Source organism: Microcebus murinus, chromosome 12 (assembly GCF_040939455.1).
Source record: "Microcebus murinus isolate Inina chromosome 12, M.murinus_Inina_mat1.0, whole genome shotgun sequence".
NCBI classification, from domain to species: domain Eukaryota; kingdom Metazoa; phylum Chordata; class Mammalia; order Primates; family Cheirogaleidae; genus Microcebus; species Microcebus murinus.
The window spans coordinates 42,028,121-42,048,331 of NC_134115.1; the positions used below are offsets into that span (position 1 = coordinate 42,028,121).

Here is a 20,211-nt window from a genome sequence, read left to right on the forward strand (position 1 = left end):
TGGGCTGGGAAAATTAAATTTTCTACTTCTGGGCAAAAATATGGCTATTAGAGAATAAATTCAATTACAGAAACATGTATATTGAGAACAATTTATACCTGCTACATTAAGTTTTGAAAAATAAAGGTAAAAAGGCCACTAACCTTAAGCTGAAGTTGCCCATTTTGGGGAAGCCTTTCAAATAAGTAGTAAATCTTCTCCCTGGGTGAGTCTTCATCTCTGGCTGAAAGAATAGCACTAGAAATAATACGAGTTTCACCCATATTCATCGCAATTTCAGCCTTCCTGTGAAAAGGAAAACGCCTGGGTTGATACGAACATGGAAGGTACTACTTCAGCAAGGACACTTACATTGACAACTACAGTTCCCAACCCTCGACAATTAAGGAATGCTGTTCAATGTCCTAAGCACTGAAGACGATTAGTCAGACACGTGCAATAGGCTCTCCTCCCACTTTACACAATGAGTCAGCAACAGTGAATATGGTATCAGGAAATCAGATATTTCTAATTACTTACGTGTATAGAACTTCACAGTTTTATGAGTTATAATTTATTTTACAAAATGATTACGTTTTCAGTATTTCATTTGACACTCAGAACATCAGCTTCATGAAGTAAGTGGGCCAGTTACAATCTTTCTGATTTTACAGACAGAAACTTACCTGAAGAGACTCAGTGTCTTATCTACAGGTGTTTCAGTACTCTCTATCATATAATATTCTGAGTTTGTGATCTTTAGATAATGTCTGGCCCTCTAAGTCACTCTTCCTCTCCCAGGTAATGTTCTGGGCATTGTGTGTTTTAGATTCATCTTTTCCCAGTGTTACTGGTGTTCTCTCAGCTCCTGGCACCTGTAACTGTGGGCTGGGGCAGAGAGCTGCTGCCGCCACACCCACGGCCACTGCTGCTGTGGGTTTTGCACGTCCTCTCTGGGCTGCTGCTGTCACAGCCTATATGGCCATTTCCTCTGTTCTCACCACAAGGAGGGAGGGATCTCTTTCCACCTGTGTTTCTAGCTCTCAGGAGTGGTCATCACATGTGACTTAACTCTGTTCAACTTGACGGCTTTGTTTCTGAGGAAAATTGGGATATCTGAATTACTTGGGATTCAGGGAAAGGACATTTGGGTACCAGCAACAGGCATCAATAGTCTTCCACTCCTTTGCCGAGAAGCCAAGTAATTAATGGGCTAATTGATAAGGAGAGGTTATATTAACATTTGCACAACAGGTTCCAAGTGCCTGAGTGGAAGGGACAGGTTGTGATAGACGGGAACTATTGAAGACTTGTTTTCTTGGGAGACATATGCTACATTTACAACTACATTCCAGACATCATCGAATTTCATAGAAATAAGAAAGGGACTCTTTTCAGGTAGCTTACTTGGTCAGCATTGGTTTCTCATCATTAACTGGGGTGACCTCCACTGAAATGGTTTTAAGTATCTTATGTTTCCCATCCGACAACTGGATTGTAAAGTCATCAGCAAGGCTCTCTGAGTCATCATGCACGTATGTCAACCTCATTCCTGGAGGAAGCGAAAAAAGAGAGAAAGTAGATCTTCCGTCTGATTGAACCAACCCAACACATATCACAGATGATGTTTTAATTTTCAAGGCATTGGTATTAGCAAGAGCTCATTAATCAGTGCAGTAGGGTAAAATTAAACTTGTTTTATGAAGTAAAAGAGTGCCTTCTTAGTTCACTAAAGATTTCTGTATTTAATGATTTTATATTTGATAAGGACCTTATTTAAAAATCAGTGAAGAAAGGGTATATTATTTAATAAACTATATAAAAACAAAAGTGTCAGAGTGTTTAAATGAAACAGAAAATTACTTAGGGAAAATTATAAAATTAGATCCCTACCTCGAGCCAATCACCAAAATAAATTTTAAATAGATCAAAACTTAAATATAAAAAATGTAACTGTTAAAAAACCTATATAACATATATATGGAGATGCAAGAGACCCGGAATAGCTGAAACAGTCTTTAAAAAGAACAAAATTGGAGGCCTTACATTTCTCATTTTCAAAACTTACTACAAAGCTACAGAAATACTAAGAGATGTACACCAAGAATTTTATAAAAGATGTTTATTGACATGTAACTATTAATACTAAATGATGGGCACATATTGGCACAAAGAGATGTAAAGAACATTTGAATCCAAGAATGGGGGAGAATGGAACTGGGGATGAGAGGTAAATCTTACCTATCAGGTACAATGAACAGTGTCCTGATGATGGGCACACTAAGAGCCCTGACTTAAGCATTATACAATGTATCCATGTAACAAAAACATCTGTATTCTCTTAATACTTGAAAATAAAATAAAATAAAATAATAAAAGTAAATAAATAAATAGAGGTGGATATCTAATCTCTGAAAATATCACTAAATACTAACCAAAATATTAATTTATTTGAATGACTTTTTTCTTCGAAATGACTGTATATTCCAAACTTTACAACATGAGCATATAATATTTATTTAACTTCATAATAGCCAATAAATGTTATTTTTTTAAAATTGACTTTCTTGAAGGTAAAATTTCAATTATTATTTTTTTCTTGGTCTTAAATTTGGACAAAAACACATTTTAAACAACATATTCTATCATTTGCAGCACAAGGTTATTGATTTGGCAATATCATTTACTCTCAATTTATTTCTCTACAACTGATAAAAATTGAGAAATATACAAATTAGCTTTTCAAATTTAAACATGAGATGACATTAAGGAACTATTGCAAAATGAACTTTAGAGAGCTAACACTCTAGTTGGGGAAACAACTTAAAGATAGTTGGAAATATGGTAAACAGGGGCTAAGATGAAGCAGGAACAGAGAAGAGAATTTGAGTGGGCTCCAAGGGGGAGGTTAACAGAAAGCTGCATTCTGAAGGTGCAGTCTTGGCCAGCCCCTTGAAGGAGAAGGAAGGACCTTCTAGGCTGGGAAAACAAAAATATATGAAGAACGGAAGAGAATGAGAACAGGTGGAAATTCTAGAACTGCATACTTTTCTCAAATTTCTGAAAAGCATTTTCTTGTGTCAAATGTGGGATAAGATCAATTTTTTAAAAAAGAGTAATTACAACATAATTCAGGCAGCTATTCCAATGTGCCATTTCCCTAAAGAGCAAATTATCTCCTTGGAGAATAATGAGTCATTATTGTATGTGGTTCTATATTTGTTTCAACTGTGGAAATTTTGGCAGACAAATTTCTTAAAATTTAGTGTCATAATTTCAATAGTTTTAAAAAGGGATTTTTTTTTTTTTTTTTTTTTTTTTTTTGAGACAGAGTCTCGCTTTATTGTCCAGGCCAGAGTGAGTGCCGTGGCGTCAGCCTAGCTCACAGCAACCTCAAACTCCTGGGCTCGAGTGATCCTTCTGCCTCAGCCTCCCGAGTAGCTGGGACTACAGGCATGCGCCACCATGCCCGGCTAATTTTTTATATATATATCAGTTGGCCAATTAATTTCTTTCGATTTATAGTAGAGACGGGGTCTCGCTCTTGCTCAGGCTGGTTTTGAACTCCTGACCTTGAGCAATCCGCCCGCCTCGGCCTCCCAAGAGCTAGGATTACAGGCGTGAGCCACAGCGCCCGGCCTAAAAAGGGATTTTTTTTTATTATGACATTAAAAGCTTGAGCTAAAATTCCAGAAATCAAAAATATCATTTTTAATGGTACTCAAAGTAAAAGAAAACACATTATTGCCTTTTCTATTATCTACTTTCTCTAGCTGGGTCTTCATGCCCTACACTAATGCCAGCCCAGAGGTAAACCTTGAGGGATAAATAAATAAGATAGTTGAATGATATTTTTTTACCACCCAATATCTATGATTTATTATTATCTTTTCTGGGTTAAATTGTTTTTTAAATTGACAAATAAAAGTTGCATATATTTATGATATATAATATGATGTTTTGACATATTTATACATTGTGGAATGGTTAAATCAAGCTAATTAATATATGCATTATTTCACATACTTTTTTTGTGGTGAGAACACTTAAAATCTATGTTCTTAGGAATTTTCAAATATACAATATACTGTTATAATAACTATAGTCAGAATGTAAAATAGAGCTCTTGGACTTATTTTTCCTATCTGAAATTTTGTATCCTTTGACCAACATCTCCCTAATCCTCCCACTCCCCAGCCTCTGGTATCCACCATTCTATTCTCTGCTTATATGAGTTTGATCTTTTTAGATTCCACATGTAAGTGTGGGTTAAATTATTAAAGCAACAACAACAAATGAATAGAAGTGGAACATGATATACCAGTCTTGAGAAGTTCCATGGAAAAGTTTTGAACAAGTTCATACTTCTGGTCAAGGTGGGCTGGCTGCTTATTCTTAGGAAGGTCTTTGCTCAACTCCCCATTGATAAGGAGGCCATGGCGAGGGCTGTGAGTGATGCTGAACAGCAGGGGGTCCTTGGGAACATCCAGGTCAGCAGCATTGATGATGGAAAGATCCAGCTCCTTCATCTGACCCTCGCACACCTGAATAAGAACAAGTCAGAAAAGTTAGCTGTGCATGAAATAGAACTTGTCTTTTTCTTTTTTCTTTTTTTTTTTTTTTCCTTTTTTCTTCTCACTCTGTTGCCCAGGCTGGAGTGCAGTGGCACAATTATAGCTCACTGCAGCCCGGAACTCCTAAGCACAAGTGATCCTTCTTCCTCAGCCTCCCGAGTAGCTGGGAATCTAGGTGCATCCCATCATGCCCAGCTAAGTATTTTATATTTGTAGAGACAGGGTCTCACTATGTCGCCCAGGCTGGTCTCAAACTCCCTGCCTCAGAAAATCCTTCTGCCTCAGCCTCCCAAAGTGCTGGGATTATAGGTGTGAGCCACTGGGACCGGCTTAAACTTGTCTTTCTTTTGGCAAACCGCTCAAAAGAAATCATTTGAAGATATCCTATTTCAAATTTTTCACAAGATTTATATATTATAGGTCCTAAAAAGAAATTGCTGATTTAATAGGAACATAAAAGAAGAAATAAATCTACTAATCTCCCTCACATTTTTTTTGAAGATTTCAAAGCACTTATATTCATTTCCATGAAGGACAAAGGACATACGATTTTTAAAATACGTGTTGCTCTTAATTCAAAAGTCATGGAAAAAAGCAATCAAAAGGATATTTGTTTTCAGGAAGTCACAGAAAATTTCAATTGTAAAACTGAATCTAGAATATCCACCTTCAGAGACCAATCTATTATTTTAACCTCATAGACCTTCTCGCTTCTACATTTCTTATGGTTCTGACTCCTTTATAAATGGCACAAGTATCTGCTACACACACTGGTCATATTTGGTGTTTTTTATTTTTGTCATTGCAGTAAAAACTTCTGTTTTTTCACTGTAATCAACAACAATTGAAATGGATGCTTTTGGATGCATAATAATCTGTATTTTTATGTTGGGTCCCCAATCTTCACACCTCCAATTTCCCTGAACTACCCTTCCCACTCCCTCTCATACCCTGCTTCAGGTTTTATAATCCTTTAAGCACAAAGACAGCCGAATGTTTATAATTTCGTGTAGGATCTAGTCATTTAAAACTTGACAATATGGTGTTTAGCTGTCTTAATCTTTAGTATTTTCATAGAATAGAACAAAAAAAGATTTCTGTTTCCTATTTTGAAATATCGCAAGATCTAAATAACAAGAGTATATAGATTCTATACAGGTTTATTGGGAATCTGCAATGTCACCATGCAACATGCTCTGGGTAACACGAACATTCTGAAGAATGCAAGTCAGGTGAGACTGTGAAGGCCTGTCATTAATAACTATAATGCAAGGAATAAAATGTCTAATGTTGCAAGATATTAATAAACAAGAAACACAAAAGGACAGAGGAGACCAGGATATCTTCATGGCTGAGGGGCAATTAAGACTTGAAGGCTACATATGGTTTAGATTTGTGAAAACACCCTTTCCTTTTGGCCTCTCTTACTGACCTTGAAAGGAATTCTCCTGCAACCACTTTTTACTGAACTTGCATGAAGAATCACTCATCATATATGATACTTGGGCTAAAACAATGTCGATTTTCTTTTATCTGGCTCTACTTATTAAAGACTAAAGTGGCATCATAGTTTAATTCACAATGATATACTTATGAAATCATCTTTGATCCTAACATTTGCCTTTTTCTCTAAGACTTTGAATAAACTAACTTAAAAATATGTTGTATTATCCTTCTTCATGGAACTTGATTGAAAAGTGGGATTCTTTTTTGAAGATTGAATCATTTACGTAGATTATGACAATAGAAATTTTAGGTCAATATACCTAAATATACCTGCAAAAATTTGCTAGTAAATAGGTTTGGAATGGATCGTAATAACTTAAACTAAAACCTCAAATCTTCTTGCAGCACAACTTGACGGCAGCCCAACTATCTATAAAATAAATACATTTTCTCACAAGAAAGCAAAATATGGTCATCTAAGAAAATCATTTGAAGCCTAAAATAGGCTTGCCCACCAGACATGGGGCTCTATATTTGTCACTTTCTAACAGCGTCTGGGAGGAATGCACAGGTAAAAAACATGATTACTAAGAGAGAGCAAAAGACAACTTCCCAATGGCGTAATTACTTCTGAAGGCCCAACCCCAGACAGATACAAGACAATAGCGGTAGGTATAGAAGGAATCATTTGTAGATTTTTTTCTCTCTCTCATAATTACTGAAGGGCTCTCCAGAGAAATCCATGTGCCAAAAGAAGAGGAAAGGCAAGAGCTGGCTCTTAAATTTCATGCTGAGCTGACTCTCATGTACCATTAAAATTCAGTAGAAAATTAAATTCAAATAAAGACTTTTGCATTTAGAGTTTGATTATTTTGAGTGAAAAATAAGCCAAAATAACAGTTTCAAAATAGCTAATATTTGCTTTGGTCACTATCAGAAAAAAGATGGCAAGCATAACAACAATGTCAGTAACATGAATGACACCTAGTTATTAAGCGTCTACTCTGTACCTGACTACCTTGATCATCACAGCTACCTCTTAAAGAAGATTTTACACACACTTTGCAGGTGAGGAAACAGAAATACAGAGATATATAATTTTCCCAAGACCCTACAACTAGTAAAAAGCAACACTCAAGTCCCTTTGACACCCAAAGCCTATGCTCATTCCATTTAATCAGGATTTGTTTTACAAATGTCTGGATTAAATAATCATATATATTAAAAAATAGAATTGTCTAAAAAGAATTATAGATTGATATGAAAAGATTTCTAAAATACATAAAGTTGTTTTTAAAAGTAAAGTACAGAATATTGGGTATAATATGATCCCTTATTTGTAAGCAAAAACATACAGAAAAATCACAATACACATATGTATCACTAGCATGTGTACAAAAATTATTTTTGCAGAGTAAACTATTAAAAACTTTATCATTGGAGAGTGACTAGCTGTAATGGCTGTTAGGGAGAATTTCACATTTCACTTTGTATGTTTCTCTACATTTGATTTTATTTAACCATATACATTTATTATTATTTTTTAAAAGTCAGCAGGTATTGAGAAGTGATTTTATGAGCCATTTTAAGTATATATCTGAATTTTTTTTATTATTTATTTATTTATTTTTGAGACAGAGTCTCACTTTGTTGTCCAGGCTAGAGTGAGTGCCGTGGCGTCAGCCTAGCTCACAACAACCTCAAACTCCCAGGCTCAAGCAATCCTGCTGCCTCAGCCTCCCAAGTAGCTGGGACTACAGGCATGCGCCACCATGCCCAGCTAATTTTTTCTATATATATTAGTTGGCCAATTAATTTCTTTCTATTTATAGTAGAGACGGGGCCTCACTCTTGCTTAGGCTGGTTTCAAACTCCTGACCTCAAGCAATCCACCCGCCTTGGCCTCCCAGAGTGCTAGGATTACAGGCATGAGCCACCGTGCCCGGCCTCTGAATTTTTTTAAAACTAACAAATATTATTACATTATATAAAAACCTTTTTTATAAAAGCCATTCTCAAGCTCTGGCTTGGGCGGTGCAAAAGTGTAACCAAAATATTTGTACTCCCATAATATTCTGAAATTTAAAAAATATTTTTTGAAGCTGCATAAAAAGAATGGCCCAAATTGTATTTTTTCATTTCATATATCTTTAAAAATAGTTATATAATAAAAGAATGGTCGTAATCTGCGAATTGAGTCCCTGCCATTATAACATTGGTTAAGAGAGCATGCTACAGAATCAGGTGGTCTGGGTACACATTCCCTATGTGCCACTTACTCCCAGGTTCTGTGATCTCGGGCTACTTGGTTAACCTCTTTGTGCCTCATTTCTGCAGTTATGAATTGGCAAGAATAATACCATAGCCCTAAAAGCTTGTCGTGGGGATTAACTATGAATACATGTAAAGGGCTTAGAACCTACAAATTAGTAAGTACTCTGTCCTATATATATGCAACTTAGTAATTGCATCTATGAATTCCTATATGTTAGTAATTATTATAATCATTACTATCATCATTATTATTAGATTAATAGTTTATTTTCAAGTGATTGCATTACATGACACTGGATACTGCCTTCTAAGTACACGTGTAACAATGTAAATGGACTAGGTGAAAATAAAAATCAAAATTGATAAGAAAAAAATTGAACATTCTGGTACGGTCCTTACCGTAATATTCTGCACTACAAAGTCAGGAGCTTCATCATTTGTGGGGTTGATAGTAATGTAAAATGGTATCTCCAAGGAGCGTTGCTTCCCATCTGTGACATACACGGTGAACTGGTCTGCGGTTGGTTCTATCCTCAGATGCCTGGACTGCACATAGTTAATGTGCAAAGCCTTCATGTCTTTCCACTGAAATGAAGCTAGAGCACACCAAGATGGAACAGGTAAACAAGAAAAACATTTTTTCCAAGTTATTGGTCCTCAATCTTTAACCCAATTACAGCCTATTTTTCAGTTGATCTAAGTATTCACTATCTGGGGCTGCAACAACTACCAGCCATCAACATAAAAGCAGACATCCATAGATCATAAGGAAGGATAAAATTTGCGTGGAGAACAGAAGAGTGACAACTGCTAATTGGTATGCATAGGAACTGCATGACCACTGCAGACCCTTGGAATAAATGTCAGAGAGACCTTCCCTTGATAAAGGCATTGCTTCTGCATGGGCAGTTCCTGTCATACTTAGATAAAAAAGAGACCACCTCTTTCACATAAAGGCAAAACAAGAGTCAATCAATCATCTGCCTACTTGAAGATGTACATATCAAGCAACTGGTTGGATGGAGTGGAATTAGCTGGACCTGCTGTTTTAGTATTTTGACATGACCTTATATAAAAAAAATGCTCTGAGTTGTGCATTGCGACAGGAAAAATTGGGTAATCTTTAATGCAAGTAATCTTAAATCCAGTCTCATACTGAAAATGGATGTGCCTCAAAAGGCGCTTGGAGAATCATTTATTTTTAAAGTGTTGTTTTGCAAAGATTTTCTTTTTGCTTTCTGTTTTTGTTTTGGTTGTTTTGTTTTTGCCTGAAATACAAGAGCTATTTAAGTGTCTGAGACACATTTTAGTTTCAAAATTAATGTCATCTGCTTCAACATTTCAGGCTTTTTCTCTCTGTTACAACCTTAGTGTATTTCCTAGTCTTTTCCACCAATATCTATTAAAAATGCTAAAGGGTTGTGAGACAGACCCTGTGAGCTCCCACCAGATTCATCCTATCACAGTATAGAGTGTTGGTATGAGGGCCTTTTAGCCCATTATCTCTTCAATGTTTATTCTTGTATTTTTATAAGTGAAATTTTCATTTATTTTGAAATAAACTCAAATGCATGAGCAAAGTCAGAATAAAAATTAAAATGAAAAATAATAAGATTCAAAAGTATCCACTATAATAATAATAATTCCTTGAACGTACATGGTGCTTTGAACATTTTGAAAGTTCTTACCCAGTTATGAAGCATGATCTGGCCCTTCGTATCCCTAAACATAGAGAAGCCATTGCAGGTCGTGAAACCATGACTTACCTATACTTATGCCCATATTGCTTTTTTCAAAACCTGCAGAAGGCAGTCTGTTTTCAAGGTAGCCAAACTGGGGAGGAGAAACCAAAACAAATTCCAAGTCATCTGCTGCAGTGTCAGGGTCGGTGGCAGACAAATGGTTAATGGTAAGAGTTGCTGAGAAACCCTCCTCTACAAGGAACACGGTACCTGCATACAAATAATAACCCAATAATGACCTAGCGTGAAATCCTCTAATCAGAATAGTGAGAACAAAAGGGAGTGATTGAAATTCCAATTCAGAGAAGCCTCCCGTATGCAAAAACATTTCCATGGGAGATGTTCATTTTCTTTGACATAATTCTCTTTAAAGTGAAAATATTCAGGGGTAATGGGTGGAATTTAATTTGACTCATAGAATTACATATATATTTTTTTCTTGCATAAGCAAGCCAGACAATAATGGAAAGACAGCAGAAATACTAACTGCTCCAGTACAGCCCTTTAGTCATTCTCAAGGAACTCTGATTTCCCTTGTGTCTCTACAGAAGTGACAAATGAAAATAAGAATTGCCAAACTGTTTTAATGATAAGCCACTAAATGTAGTTTATGTACTCTTCAAGATCAGTTGTTACCTCTGTTTGTCAGAGTGTTAATTGCCTGAGAGCTAGTATGAATTGCTCATAACGAACATTTTTTCATGCCTTGGTGCTTAATTATTCTGCTGGGATAATGCTTCCTTTCCAGAACATTGCTTGGGAGATAGTTTGCAAATTACAATAACATTCATACATATGCTTGCATTTTTTTTTTGAGAGACAGAACATATACATAATGCCTGTGAAGAGATGACTTTCTAAAAAGCAAATAAGGTTAAATGTATATAAATGGTCTCTCTGGTATGCTCATTCTATTCTAATAGAAATTATTATGGATAAAATAAATTATTCTCTCTTCAACAGGCAAATGATATTTTCCCATGTGAAATAAAATCAGAATATTTGAGGATTCCAATGTTGTCCCTGTCCCAAAACACAAACACACACACATGCAAACACAAACAGATTTGTATTCTCTCTCCACATAGAAATATTGAAAATTTTAATTTACCTTGTAATCTGTTACGGATTTGGGATTTTCCACAAATTTATGTTAAGGCAATTATTGAAGAGCAATTCTGTATGGTGGTTTTTTATTCTGACTATAAGTAAAATGCATTATTTTACTGAAGCACAGGTATGACACTAGTAAGATGACAGTACTTTAACAGAAAAAAACATTATCACCTATTGCAATTGAAGGTGGCTGGTTGTCTACTGGCTGTACTGTGATGTTGAGATCATACACTGGAAAGGACTCATGAAGAGGAACAGATGGATTAGGTCCATTGTAGCAACAGCCATTCACAAAAGGGCCAGCTTCTCCATCCGAAACCACCAATGTCATGGTGTCAAAACAAGGCACCAGGCCAATCTCACCACCTGGAAGACACAACTATAGCTGACACCTGACTTTTTAAAAATATAGAATACCAAGATGAAATCTACTCACACCTCTTCTATAAGCATTCAAAGACAAGTAAAAGAACTTAAGTGGATAAAATGTAAAACCCAATTTTATCACCATGAAATTAAATATAGTCATGAAAATAATGCAAAAATTCTTGCCCATCTGTTGCCTCTGGTGAAATCCCTGCCAGCCATCTATCACCATATGGAGGGGTAAAACAGGGCTAACAAGGGCCTGACAGTTCACAAATGAACAAGGGAGTGACACAAGGCTTGACTAGAGATGGGTTTATTCTCTCCTCTTAATTGTGTAGCGTTAGGACCAACCTCAGGGAGAAGCAGAAGGCATCCTTGCCCCTTTGGTAACTGTCTTACCATTTGCAGTAACCACCTTAATGAACACCAGTCAACCACATAGCAGTTATGGGAAACAAAGGATGCTGGATAGGTGAAATCAAAAGCTAGTCCACATTTTTGTCATTTCTTTCTATACTTTCTTTATTATATATTAGCCAAGATGATTTTAAAAATAGCAACAGTGTGTGGAAAAGAAGAGGCATTTCTTTTCTTTTTTTTTTTTTTTTTTTTTTTTTACTCTTTAGGTCTCATACTTATAGAATTCAAAATGGCCCCAGTAAAAGGAAGGAAGAAGGAGAAAATGTCAGAATTAGATAGTTTATCAGCAAACTAGACAATCTGCTCTTGGGTTTCTAAGTAATGGCACGGAGCATGAGTGCTTGCTGTCCAAGGCACAGAAAAGCTCTGCCATGTGCTCGAGGTAACTCTCATGCAGCACCTCAAAAATGCCAAGAGGGAAGCAATTTCTGCCTGGAGTTTTTATGAGACGAGGGCACAAAAGCTCAGGGACATCTTCTCTTTTCACCAGACACTCTGGTCAAATCTACAGAGCACTGTGCTTGGCATTATTTTCTCTTTTGAGAAAAATGACAAGGGAAATCCAGACCTGATATTATTGAGCAAGCAAATCATTAAAGGATAAGAAAACTGGGCTTATAAGGAAAAGCACAGTTGCAATTAAGAGAATTAAAAAGAAACAATGAGCCTTCAACTTTAGGAAGAGTCAAAAATAAAAGGCCTCTCACTCATATTCATAAAAAACAAACTGACTTAAAACATTTATTCATCAGTCATTCAGTCAATAAATATTTATTTAATGCCTACTATGTGATAATTGGAGTTCTGGGTGCAACAGCAAAGAAAAAGGCAGACATTTGAAACCATCAAAATACATTTCAAAAGAATGTCAAATATCAAAAGATCCTTGATGTGTCAGGTGCTGATATAATATAACAGTAGAGAAGGAAATGCAGTGTGGTTAGAATAGCACAGATGTATGAGAAACAAATGAAAGTACTAATGTTAAATCATTTTTACCCTTTAAAGGGCAACTGCATATACTTCAGCCTGATTGTGTACAAGGTGCTGAGGATGAAAGAAGATTAGAGTGTTAGGTGACAATGGCATAGGGGCAGGACACAGGTGGCAGAGAGAGTCGGAAAAGTCTTTTGAGATGGCTTTGCTTGCTTTGTGCTGTGCATTGAGGGATGTGTAAAAGTTTGCCAGGCAGATAAGGTCCAAAATTGGGAGGCAGGAGAGAGGTCTTATAGGGAGAGGTGGTCGGGGAGAGAAATAGAAAGCTCATTCCAGGAAGAGAAGACAATATTTTTAAAAAGGCATATTTAGCACATTCACTAACTATTCTCTATAATGGAAGCATAGGATGTATTTACAGAAATAGTTGTAAAAGTAGGCTGAACATAAAGCCACTAAAAAGGCTACAACATGGGTAGAAAAATTCTTTACCTTGAAATGGAATACAGTCTAAGGACATGATTCATATCTATAAATATTAATTACAGTGTTATTTAAAAGAAAAATTTCGAATGACTTCATCTTTAATGCTGGGAGAATAGCACTTTTAATAATGTACTTTTTAATAATGCACTTTTATATAATAAAATATTCATTTACTAAAACATTTATAATAACTTTATAACATTTACTAGATATTTTAATAACCATTTTTAGGTGATAATCTAAATGATAAAAGCAATCTGCAAAACTGCATGTACAACATGATTGCAACTATGTTAAAAATTATGATTAGAGGCCGGGCGCTGTGGCTCACGCCTGTAATCCTAGCTCTTGGGAGGCCGAGGCGGGCGGATTGCTCAAGGTCAGGAGTTCAAAAACCAGCCTGAGCAAGAGTGAGACCCCGTCTCTACTATAAATAGAAAGGAATTAATTGGCCAACTGATACATATATAAAAAAAATTAGCTGGGCATGGTGGCGCATGCCTGTAGTCCCAGCTACCCGGGAGGCTGAGGCAGAAGGATCACTCGAGCCTAGGAGTTTGAGGTTGCTGTGAGCTAGGCTGACGCCACGGCACTCACTCTAGCCTGGGCAACAAAGCGAGACTCTGTCTCAAAAAAAAAAAAAAAATTATGATTAGAATAAAGAAGATAAAATATTATAATAGTAACATGTTAACAGTGACTATCTTTGAGAGATATAATAAGATGATTTTTCAAAACTTCATTGTACTTTTTCACTCTTTTTAAGTTTTCTGCAATGAGTATGTATTTATAATTGTAGAAAGCAAATAAAGTAATGCTGATAAAATTACTCTCCAGTGGCCTTTATAATCAACACATAGAAGCAAGAGCAGGGCCAGATAATTCACTGAAACTTCACATCCTACCATGCTGCGGTTCTTTGTACTGATCCTCGCACCGTGCTAAATTGCTCAATTACCAATTGAGTAATTGAGCGAATATTACAAGAAAACATAACATTCAAATACCAAAACATCCTTTGAAGCCAGTATTTTTTCTCATTTAGTAACATAACCAAAAACCATCTATTTGAAATAATTTGCTGCAATGTCCTACTAAGCCTTATAAAAAAATTAGTTAATAGTCCCTTACATGGCCATCACACTAGAAGAGACTTAGAAATCTGTGCACCTGTTGTGTAGCACATGGAACAAGGCACTGGATGAGAAGACAGATTCATCTCACCCCTAATTTACCTGTGTTGCATGAGCCTGCCAAAGATATTAAAATCATGCAATAAACAACAGTCATTGGTCTTTGGATCCCTTTCCTGCTGTTTATTTCAGATCTAATGGGGAAATCAGAAATAGTTCCTAGTTGTGAACTCCTGAGAGACATCAAACTCATGGACTATGCATCCCTGGATGGGGAAATAACCAATGAAACCTTTCCTAAGGCTAAACACAAGTAAGAAGATAGACACAATTCAAAGAAACAAGATGTCTGGTGAAATGATTACAATATGCCTTATTAACTAACTGGTTATAATACAACTGATTTCCCAATATTGTTTTTCAAAATATATATAAAAAAGTATTATTTCAAAATGTTTTTTCCTACTTCCAGATTAATCCTTAGCTATTGCCATCCTCCTCCTTGAGTTCCTCTTCACCTCACTTCTTAAATTCTATTTCCTGTGCCACTCACCTGACTTTCCATATACAATCATACTTCCTGCATGGAATTTGCAGCTTAATGTGGTATATGGATAAGTAAACAGAAAATTGTAATAGAGCATGGGAAAAGCCAGCAATTGGAAATATATGGCATTATAACTTAGGGTATCTCCCCCCAGACCTGAGAGATGATGTGATGGTCACATTGTCACCTTTGCATGTGAATGGGTTTTATCAGCCCTTTTAAGTTAAAGTCCTTCATAGCAGGGTCTGATTTATATTCCTTTGTACCCTACAGTATCTAATGCTGTACCTTATAGACATCAGATACTGAATTAATACTTCTTTTTAGTTAAACACCTCATATGGGGAACAAAGGCCACCTGGGTAACAACATAATGCAATGCCAAAAATGTATGCACAGTGCTCACAAATAAGAAGTTTCTGTACAACTAATCCGTGTTCACACTGTTGTGTGCTGTGGACAAGTCATACAAAGGGTTAAGCTATCACTTCACTTCTTGCGTACCAGTTACTTTTTAGGAACTAGCTGGTAATCAATAAAATTTTAAACTTAATAATGAATTACCTTAGGGAGCTTACTATAGACATTTCTATTGTGATTAATGGATCCGTAGGCTATGATAATCAAGTAAGTCTTCTTTAAACGGACCAAAAAGTTGATGAGGAGGATCACGGGGTTAATATTAACAAAATGCAAACCCTGTGTGGTCGTGTCAGGTACAGAGCAGCAAGTAACACCTGTCCTTTCTACATTCTTTGAAATTCATTATAACAAGATCAGAAATACTTCTACATATGAAGATGATGCTTAGAAAAACGGGGTACAGGCTGCTGGTGCTTCTTTTATCAATGGAAGCAAGTATGAAGACTGATTATGGGAACCCACAGCAAGGTATGGAGTTAAGACTTTCATGTTGCTTGCGTTCCCTGCCTGGTCACAATGCCGCCACTTACCTGTGTGTTTGTATGTCACAGCCCCTGAAATAACATCTGCCTGAGAGAACTGATCCACCGGGACTCCAGCTCTCCTCACCACCCCATGCTGAGGTTTTCGAACAATCATAAACATCAGTTTTAAGTCATCACTGTCCACATCAGTAGCAAAAACGTATTCGGAAGTGATGACCACTTCTCCGCCCTCCAAGCAATGCATTATGGGAATGAGGTCAGCTTTTAGGACTGGTGGCTCATCATTTACAGGGAATACCTAGGCAAGGAAAAGAATGCATGTTTTCAAGAAAAAGAAAGAAATGACAAATTGCCCAACTGGTAACCCATAGCTCATAGTCAAAATGACAGGCATTTTCAATCTTCCAGACACAAGAAACGATAGCCATGGAATCTGGCCAAGTAGTCTGTGTTTTTTAACTTTCTCCATATGCACCATCTTGTAAGGAATGCTCCATGGAAGAGACATTTTAGGTGGAAATGGGAAAATATGGTCATGGTTTGAGACTCAACAGTCTCATTTGTTTCTAGACAGACAAAATATAAACATTATACAAAGCATTCTTCACCAGAGCCCCTCATTCATTAAATTCACACATATTCCTAAAGAATTCTGGTCCTTGTGGTCTGATGCATTTACATTTACTGCTTCAAAGTTATTTTTCTTTCAGATTACTTGATGATTACAAAGCTTTCCTCCACCCTCAACTTCCTGCCACCCAGGAAGTTTCTCTGGATTTACAATAAGCAGCAGCTGCATTTCAAACAGTTTCAGTTAAATTTGAAACTCCAGAACTATTCAATCAATGCCCGGTTTCAACTTGAAAAAATGTTTTTCTCTCACTCTCCTGAAAATAAAGCTCCAAGTAGAAAGTAAAGAAAAGTAACATGGGATCACACTGGTTCTCCGGATTTTAAAAGATCGGGTAGATATTTGAAGAAGCATGTCTTCTAAATGGGAATGAAGGATGGTCCTTCTCTGAATTCACAGCCACAGCTTAGTGTGTGCTGCCCAAGTCTTGCCTGCGAATCCTCTCAAACCTGCCTTTCCTTCCCCAAGGCTTCAGCCCAAGTGATCTCTTTAAAATATGGATTTTAAGTCACTGCCCTGCAGGAACCTTCAGTGGCTTCCCATTGCTTCTCCTAGGGTTTCTCTGGCCTCACCTGTGCTATAATGGCTGCAGCCAGAGGCCTGTTAGGGATCTGGCCACAGAACTCCGCTGACTGACCCCCATCCCACCCCCTAGGTGTCCGTGGAAAAATTGTCTTCCATGAAACTTAGGAAAGTGGCTGGGTGGGGGGGTGGCTAGGGGAGTGCCCAGCGGAGGTGCGGTGCGAGCTAGAGAAGCTTCGTCTGTATTTACAGCTGCTCCCCATCACTTGCATCACCGCCTGAGCTCTCTGCGTCCCCGCCCCCGCCCCATCAGTAGAAAAACTGTCTTCCATGAAACCGGTTCCTGGTCCAAAAAGGTTGGGGTTCACTGCTATAGGGCGCCTTTGCCACCCCACTTTATTTCCACCCCAGCACCTTTTCATCACCATCTCAGGGTCTTTGCGTCACCTCCCTTTTCCTGCCCAGTCTGCACAATCCCCAGCTCTTTGTTTGCCTAACTCCTCCTTCAGGTTACATGTGGGTTCCCCAGTGAAGCCTTCCTTGACCACTCAGCTAATTTAGCAACTTCTAATATTTACTCTCTTTTAGCATCTTATTTGCTTATAGAGAAACCATATCAATTTTAATCAATTATCTTGGTGATAATCTATTTCATGTCTGTTTTCATCACTGGCCTGAAACCTCTAGAACTGTGGTCCCAAACACCTGGGCTGCAGCTGGCCAGCCACTGGGCCACACAGCAGGAAGTGAGTGGTGAGTGAGCAAAGCCCCACTGGCACCCACAGCCACTCCCCATCGCTGGCATCACCGCCCAGAGCCCTGCCGGTTACATCAGCGGTGTGCGCTCAGACCTTCATAGGAGTGGAATCCCACTGCAAACTGCGCATGCGACGGATCCAGGTTGCCCGCTCCCCGATTAGAATCTGACCCCTGATGATCTGAGGTGGAGCCGAGGCCTCGACACCCTCCCCCCCCACACCCATTGGTGGAAAAAAGCTGTCTTCCAGGAAACAAGTTCCTGGTGTCAAAAAGGTTGGGAGCCACTGCTAGAGAACAGAGACCTTGTATGTTTTGTTCATCATCATATTCCAAGCATCTAGCCTAAGACTTGGTATACAGAGGGCACTTAAATATTTGTTGAATAAATGAAAGAGTGAATGTAACTATGTGTATATGCCCTGCTCACTCTGCTGTTTAAACAGACTAGCAACTCTACAACAAATGTATGTGAAATTCTGTTGACACTTTAATGGGTAGAGGAACGGGTGATGGAAAAGGTTAAAAAGTATACAATATCCTCTATTTTTCTGTTGACTTACTAGGAAAAAGTATCTTTGCTCAAGTCCTCTGGGCGAATTCATTAACGGCCCTCTCTATTATTGTCCTTGACTCTAAGGAATCTCACCAAGTAAATTCAATGATAACCATCTTGCAGCAGTTTACAAAAGAGCCTCAGCTTTCAAATGAATAATAAAGTCCAAAGGCAATAAAATTAAGAACATTCCTTCTGGGGACAAAAAAAAATCACTAACACTTGTCCAAAAATTGTGCCTCTGTTTGGCTTTTAAAGATCATCCTCTTTTGCTTAAAAAGTTAACAATAGATAGATTTTCACCCAAAAAATGCACTGAGTATTGCCAATAATACTAAGATGGTCATATATGGAATATAGAGTTGGAGGTTTTTCCTTCCAAAATTTGCTTTACAGAAAAAAAATAACTCAGAAAAGCTTCCTCTGTATGTAAAAGTCTGTCAGTTTCCCTTTTGAAGCTGAAATAATATACTGCTCTGCACCCGGACCTCAAAGGCCATTATGTGGACTAAGTGGGAAAATAAAGGAAGAGGCTCCATGTCGAGCCTGGCACAGAGAGTCACCCAGGAACTGTTGGCAACTGTGACCACCGTAATCACCTGGTAACGCATAGTGTGGCCGTGGCGAGGAGGAAAGAACACTGACCCAGGTGACAAAGAGTGGAGATGCCAGCCCAGTCTACACTGTCAAGGTGATGACTTTAGGCAAGTCGTTGAAACTTCTTGGGCTTCAGTGTCCTTATCTATAAAACAGGGAAAATTCTTTCCCTGTCTGCTTCTTAAAACAATAGACACATATGAACATTCTTGATTGGTTACTAACTGTAAAATATCTTACAGATGCATTATTATTACCACTAATAATAATTTAATAATTCCATATCACAAAGATCTGACAAAATTCAAGCAGAAAGAGAAAAAATTTAGTATGAGGAAAATAATTAGTGGCTGTTTGGGGGACATGATGAGTTTTCTGCAGACCTTCTTTGGACACTAACTATAAATAACATCTGCAAATCCTCTGAGTTATGCTTGTGGGCTTGGGTAACCCAACAGGGAAACTCAGGGGTTCCTGTAAGTTCTTTAGGCATGTACTCAACATTTATGTGCAGATTTTTTTTCTTTTTATCAAAAGGAAGGAAAATTATCTCAAACAGACCTCATACCAGAGCTATACAGGAATTTACAAAGGGACACCACATGCACGTGCACACAGCTCCTTCCATGAACATGGAAAACCCCGGTGATGCCTGCTTAACCTGCCCAGCTGCTAAATAAACATTTCTGAGCATTACAGTTCAAAAATATTAGAAGTGAGTTATACAACAGACCAATTACATTTTCAATTAAGTATGTGGGTTTCAGATCAGAGTAATACTATCTTTAAATGCATTGGAGACAGAATAGTATGGCCATTTCACCAATGTAACTTTGTTCCCTGTTGCCTGGCCTGAGACATACAAGGATATAAGCAGGTATCCTCTAAATTTTGAATTGTATTTCAAGTTCTATCAGGGAATCTGAGAGGTTTCCAACTGGATGTTTTATTTCTATGACTGCTATGGTTTGAATGTGTCCCCCCAAAAGCAAGCATCAGAAACTTCATACCCAGTGCAACAGTGTTGGGAGGAGGAGCCTAATGGGAGGGTTTTAGGTTATGAGGGCTCCACTTGCATGAATGGATTAATGCCAATTCTAAAAGGGCTTGAGGATGCGAGTTCAACCTCTTGCTCTCTTTTTTGTTCTTCTGCCATAGGATGACACAGCAAGAAAACCCTCACCAGATGCAACCACTCAATCTTAGACTTCCCAGACTC

At 37.6% G+C, this 20,211-nt stretch overlaps 1 protein-coding gene across 8 annotated transcripts in view; it reads right to left on the bottom strand.

Moving 5' to 3' along the window:
• The window catches only part of FREM1 (FRAS1 related extracellular matrix 1), a 137,982-nt gene that overhangs the window by 54,590 nt on the left and 63,181 nt on the right, over positions 1–20,211 (bottom strand). For 6 of the 8 annotated variants that reach the window (XM_012769645.2, XM_076008744.1, XM_012769648.3 and 3 more), the window contains 7 exons: positions 15,976–16,228; positions 11,303–11,497; positions 10,040–10,225; positions 8,673–8,869; positions 4,301–4,523; positions 1,387–1,531; positions 144–285 (listed from right to left, as the gene is read on the bottom strand). In XM_012769645.2, coding sequence (XP_012625099.2) covers positions 144–285; positions 1,387–1,531; positions 4,301–4,523; positions 8,673–8,869; positions 10,040–10,225; positions 11,303–11,497; positions 15,976–16,228 — 1,341 coding nt within the window. Of the gene's footprint in view, positions 1–143; positions 286–1,386; positions 1,532–4,300; positions 4,524–8,672; positions 8,870–10,017; positions 10,226–11,302; positions 11,498–15,975; positions 16,229–20,211 lie in introns of those variants that run through there. The other 2 variants (XR_012922102.1, XM_076008748.1) reach the window with 2 other exon arrangements.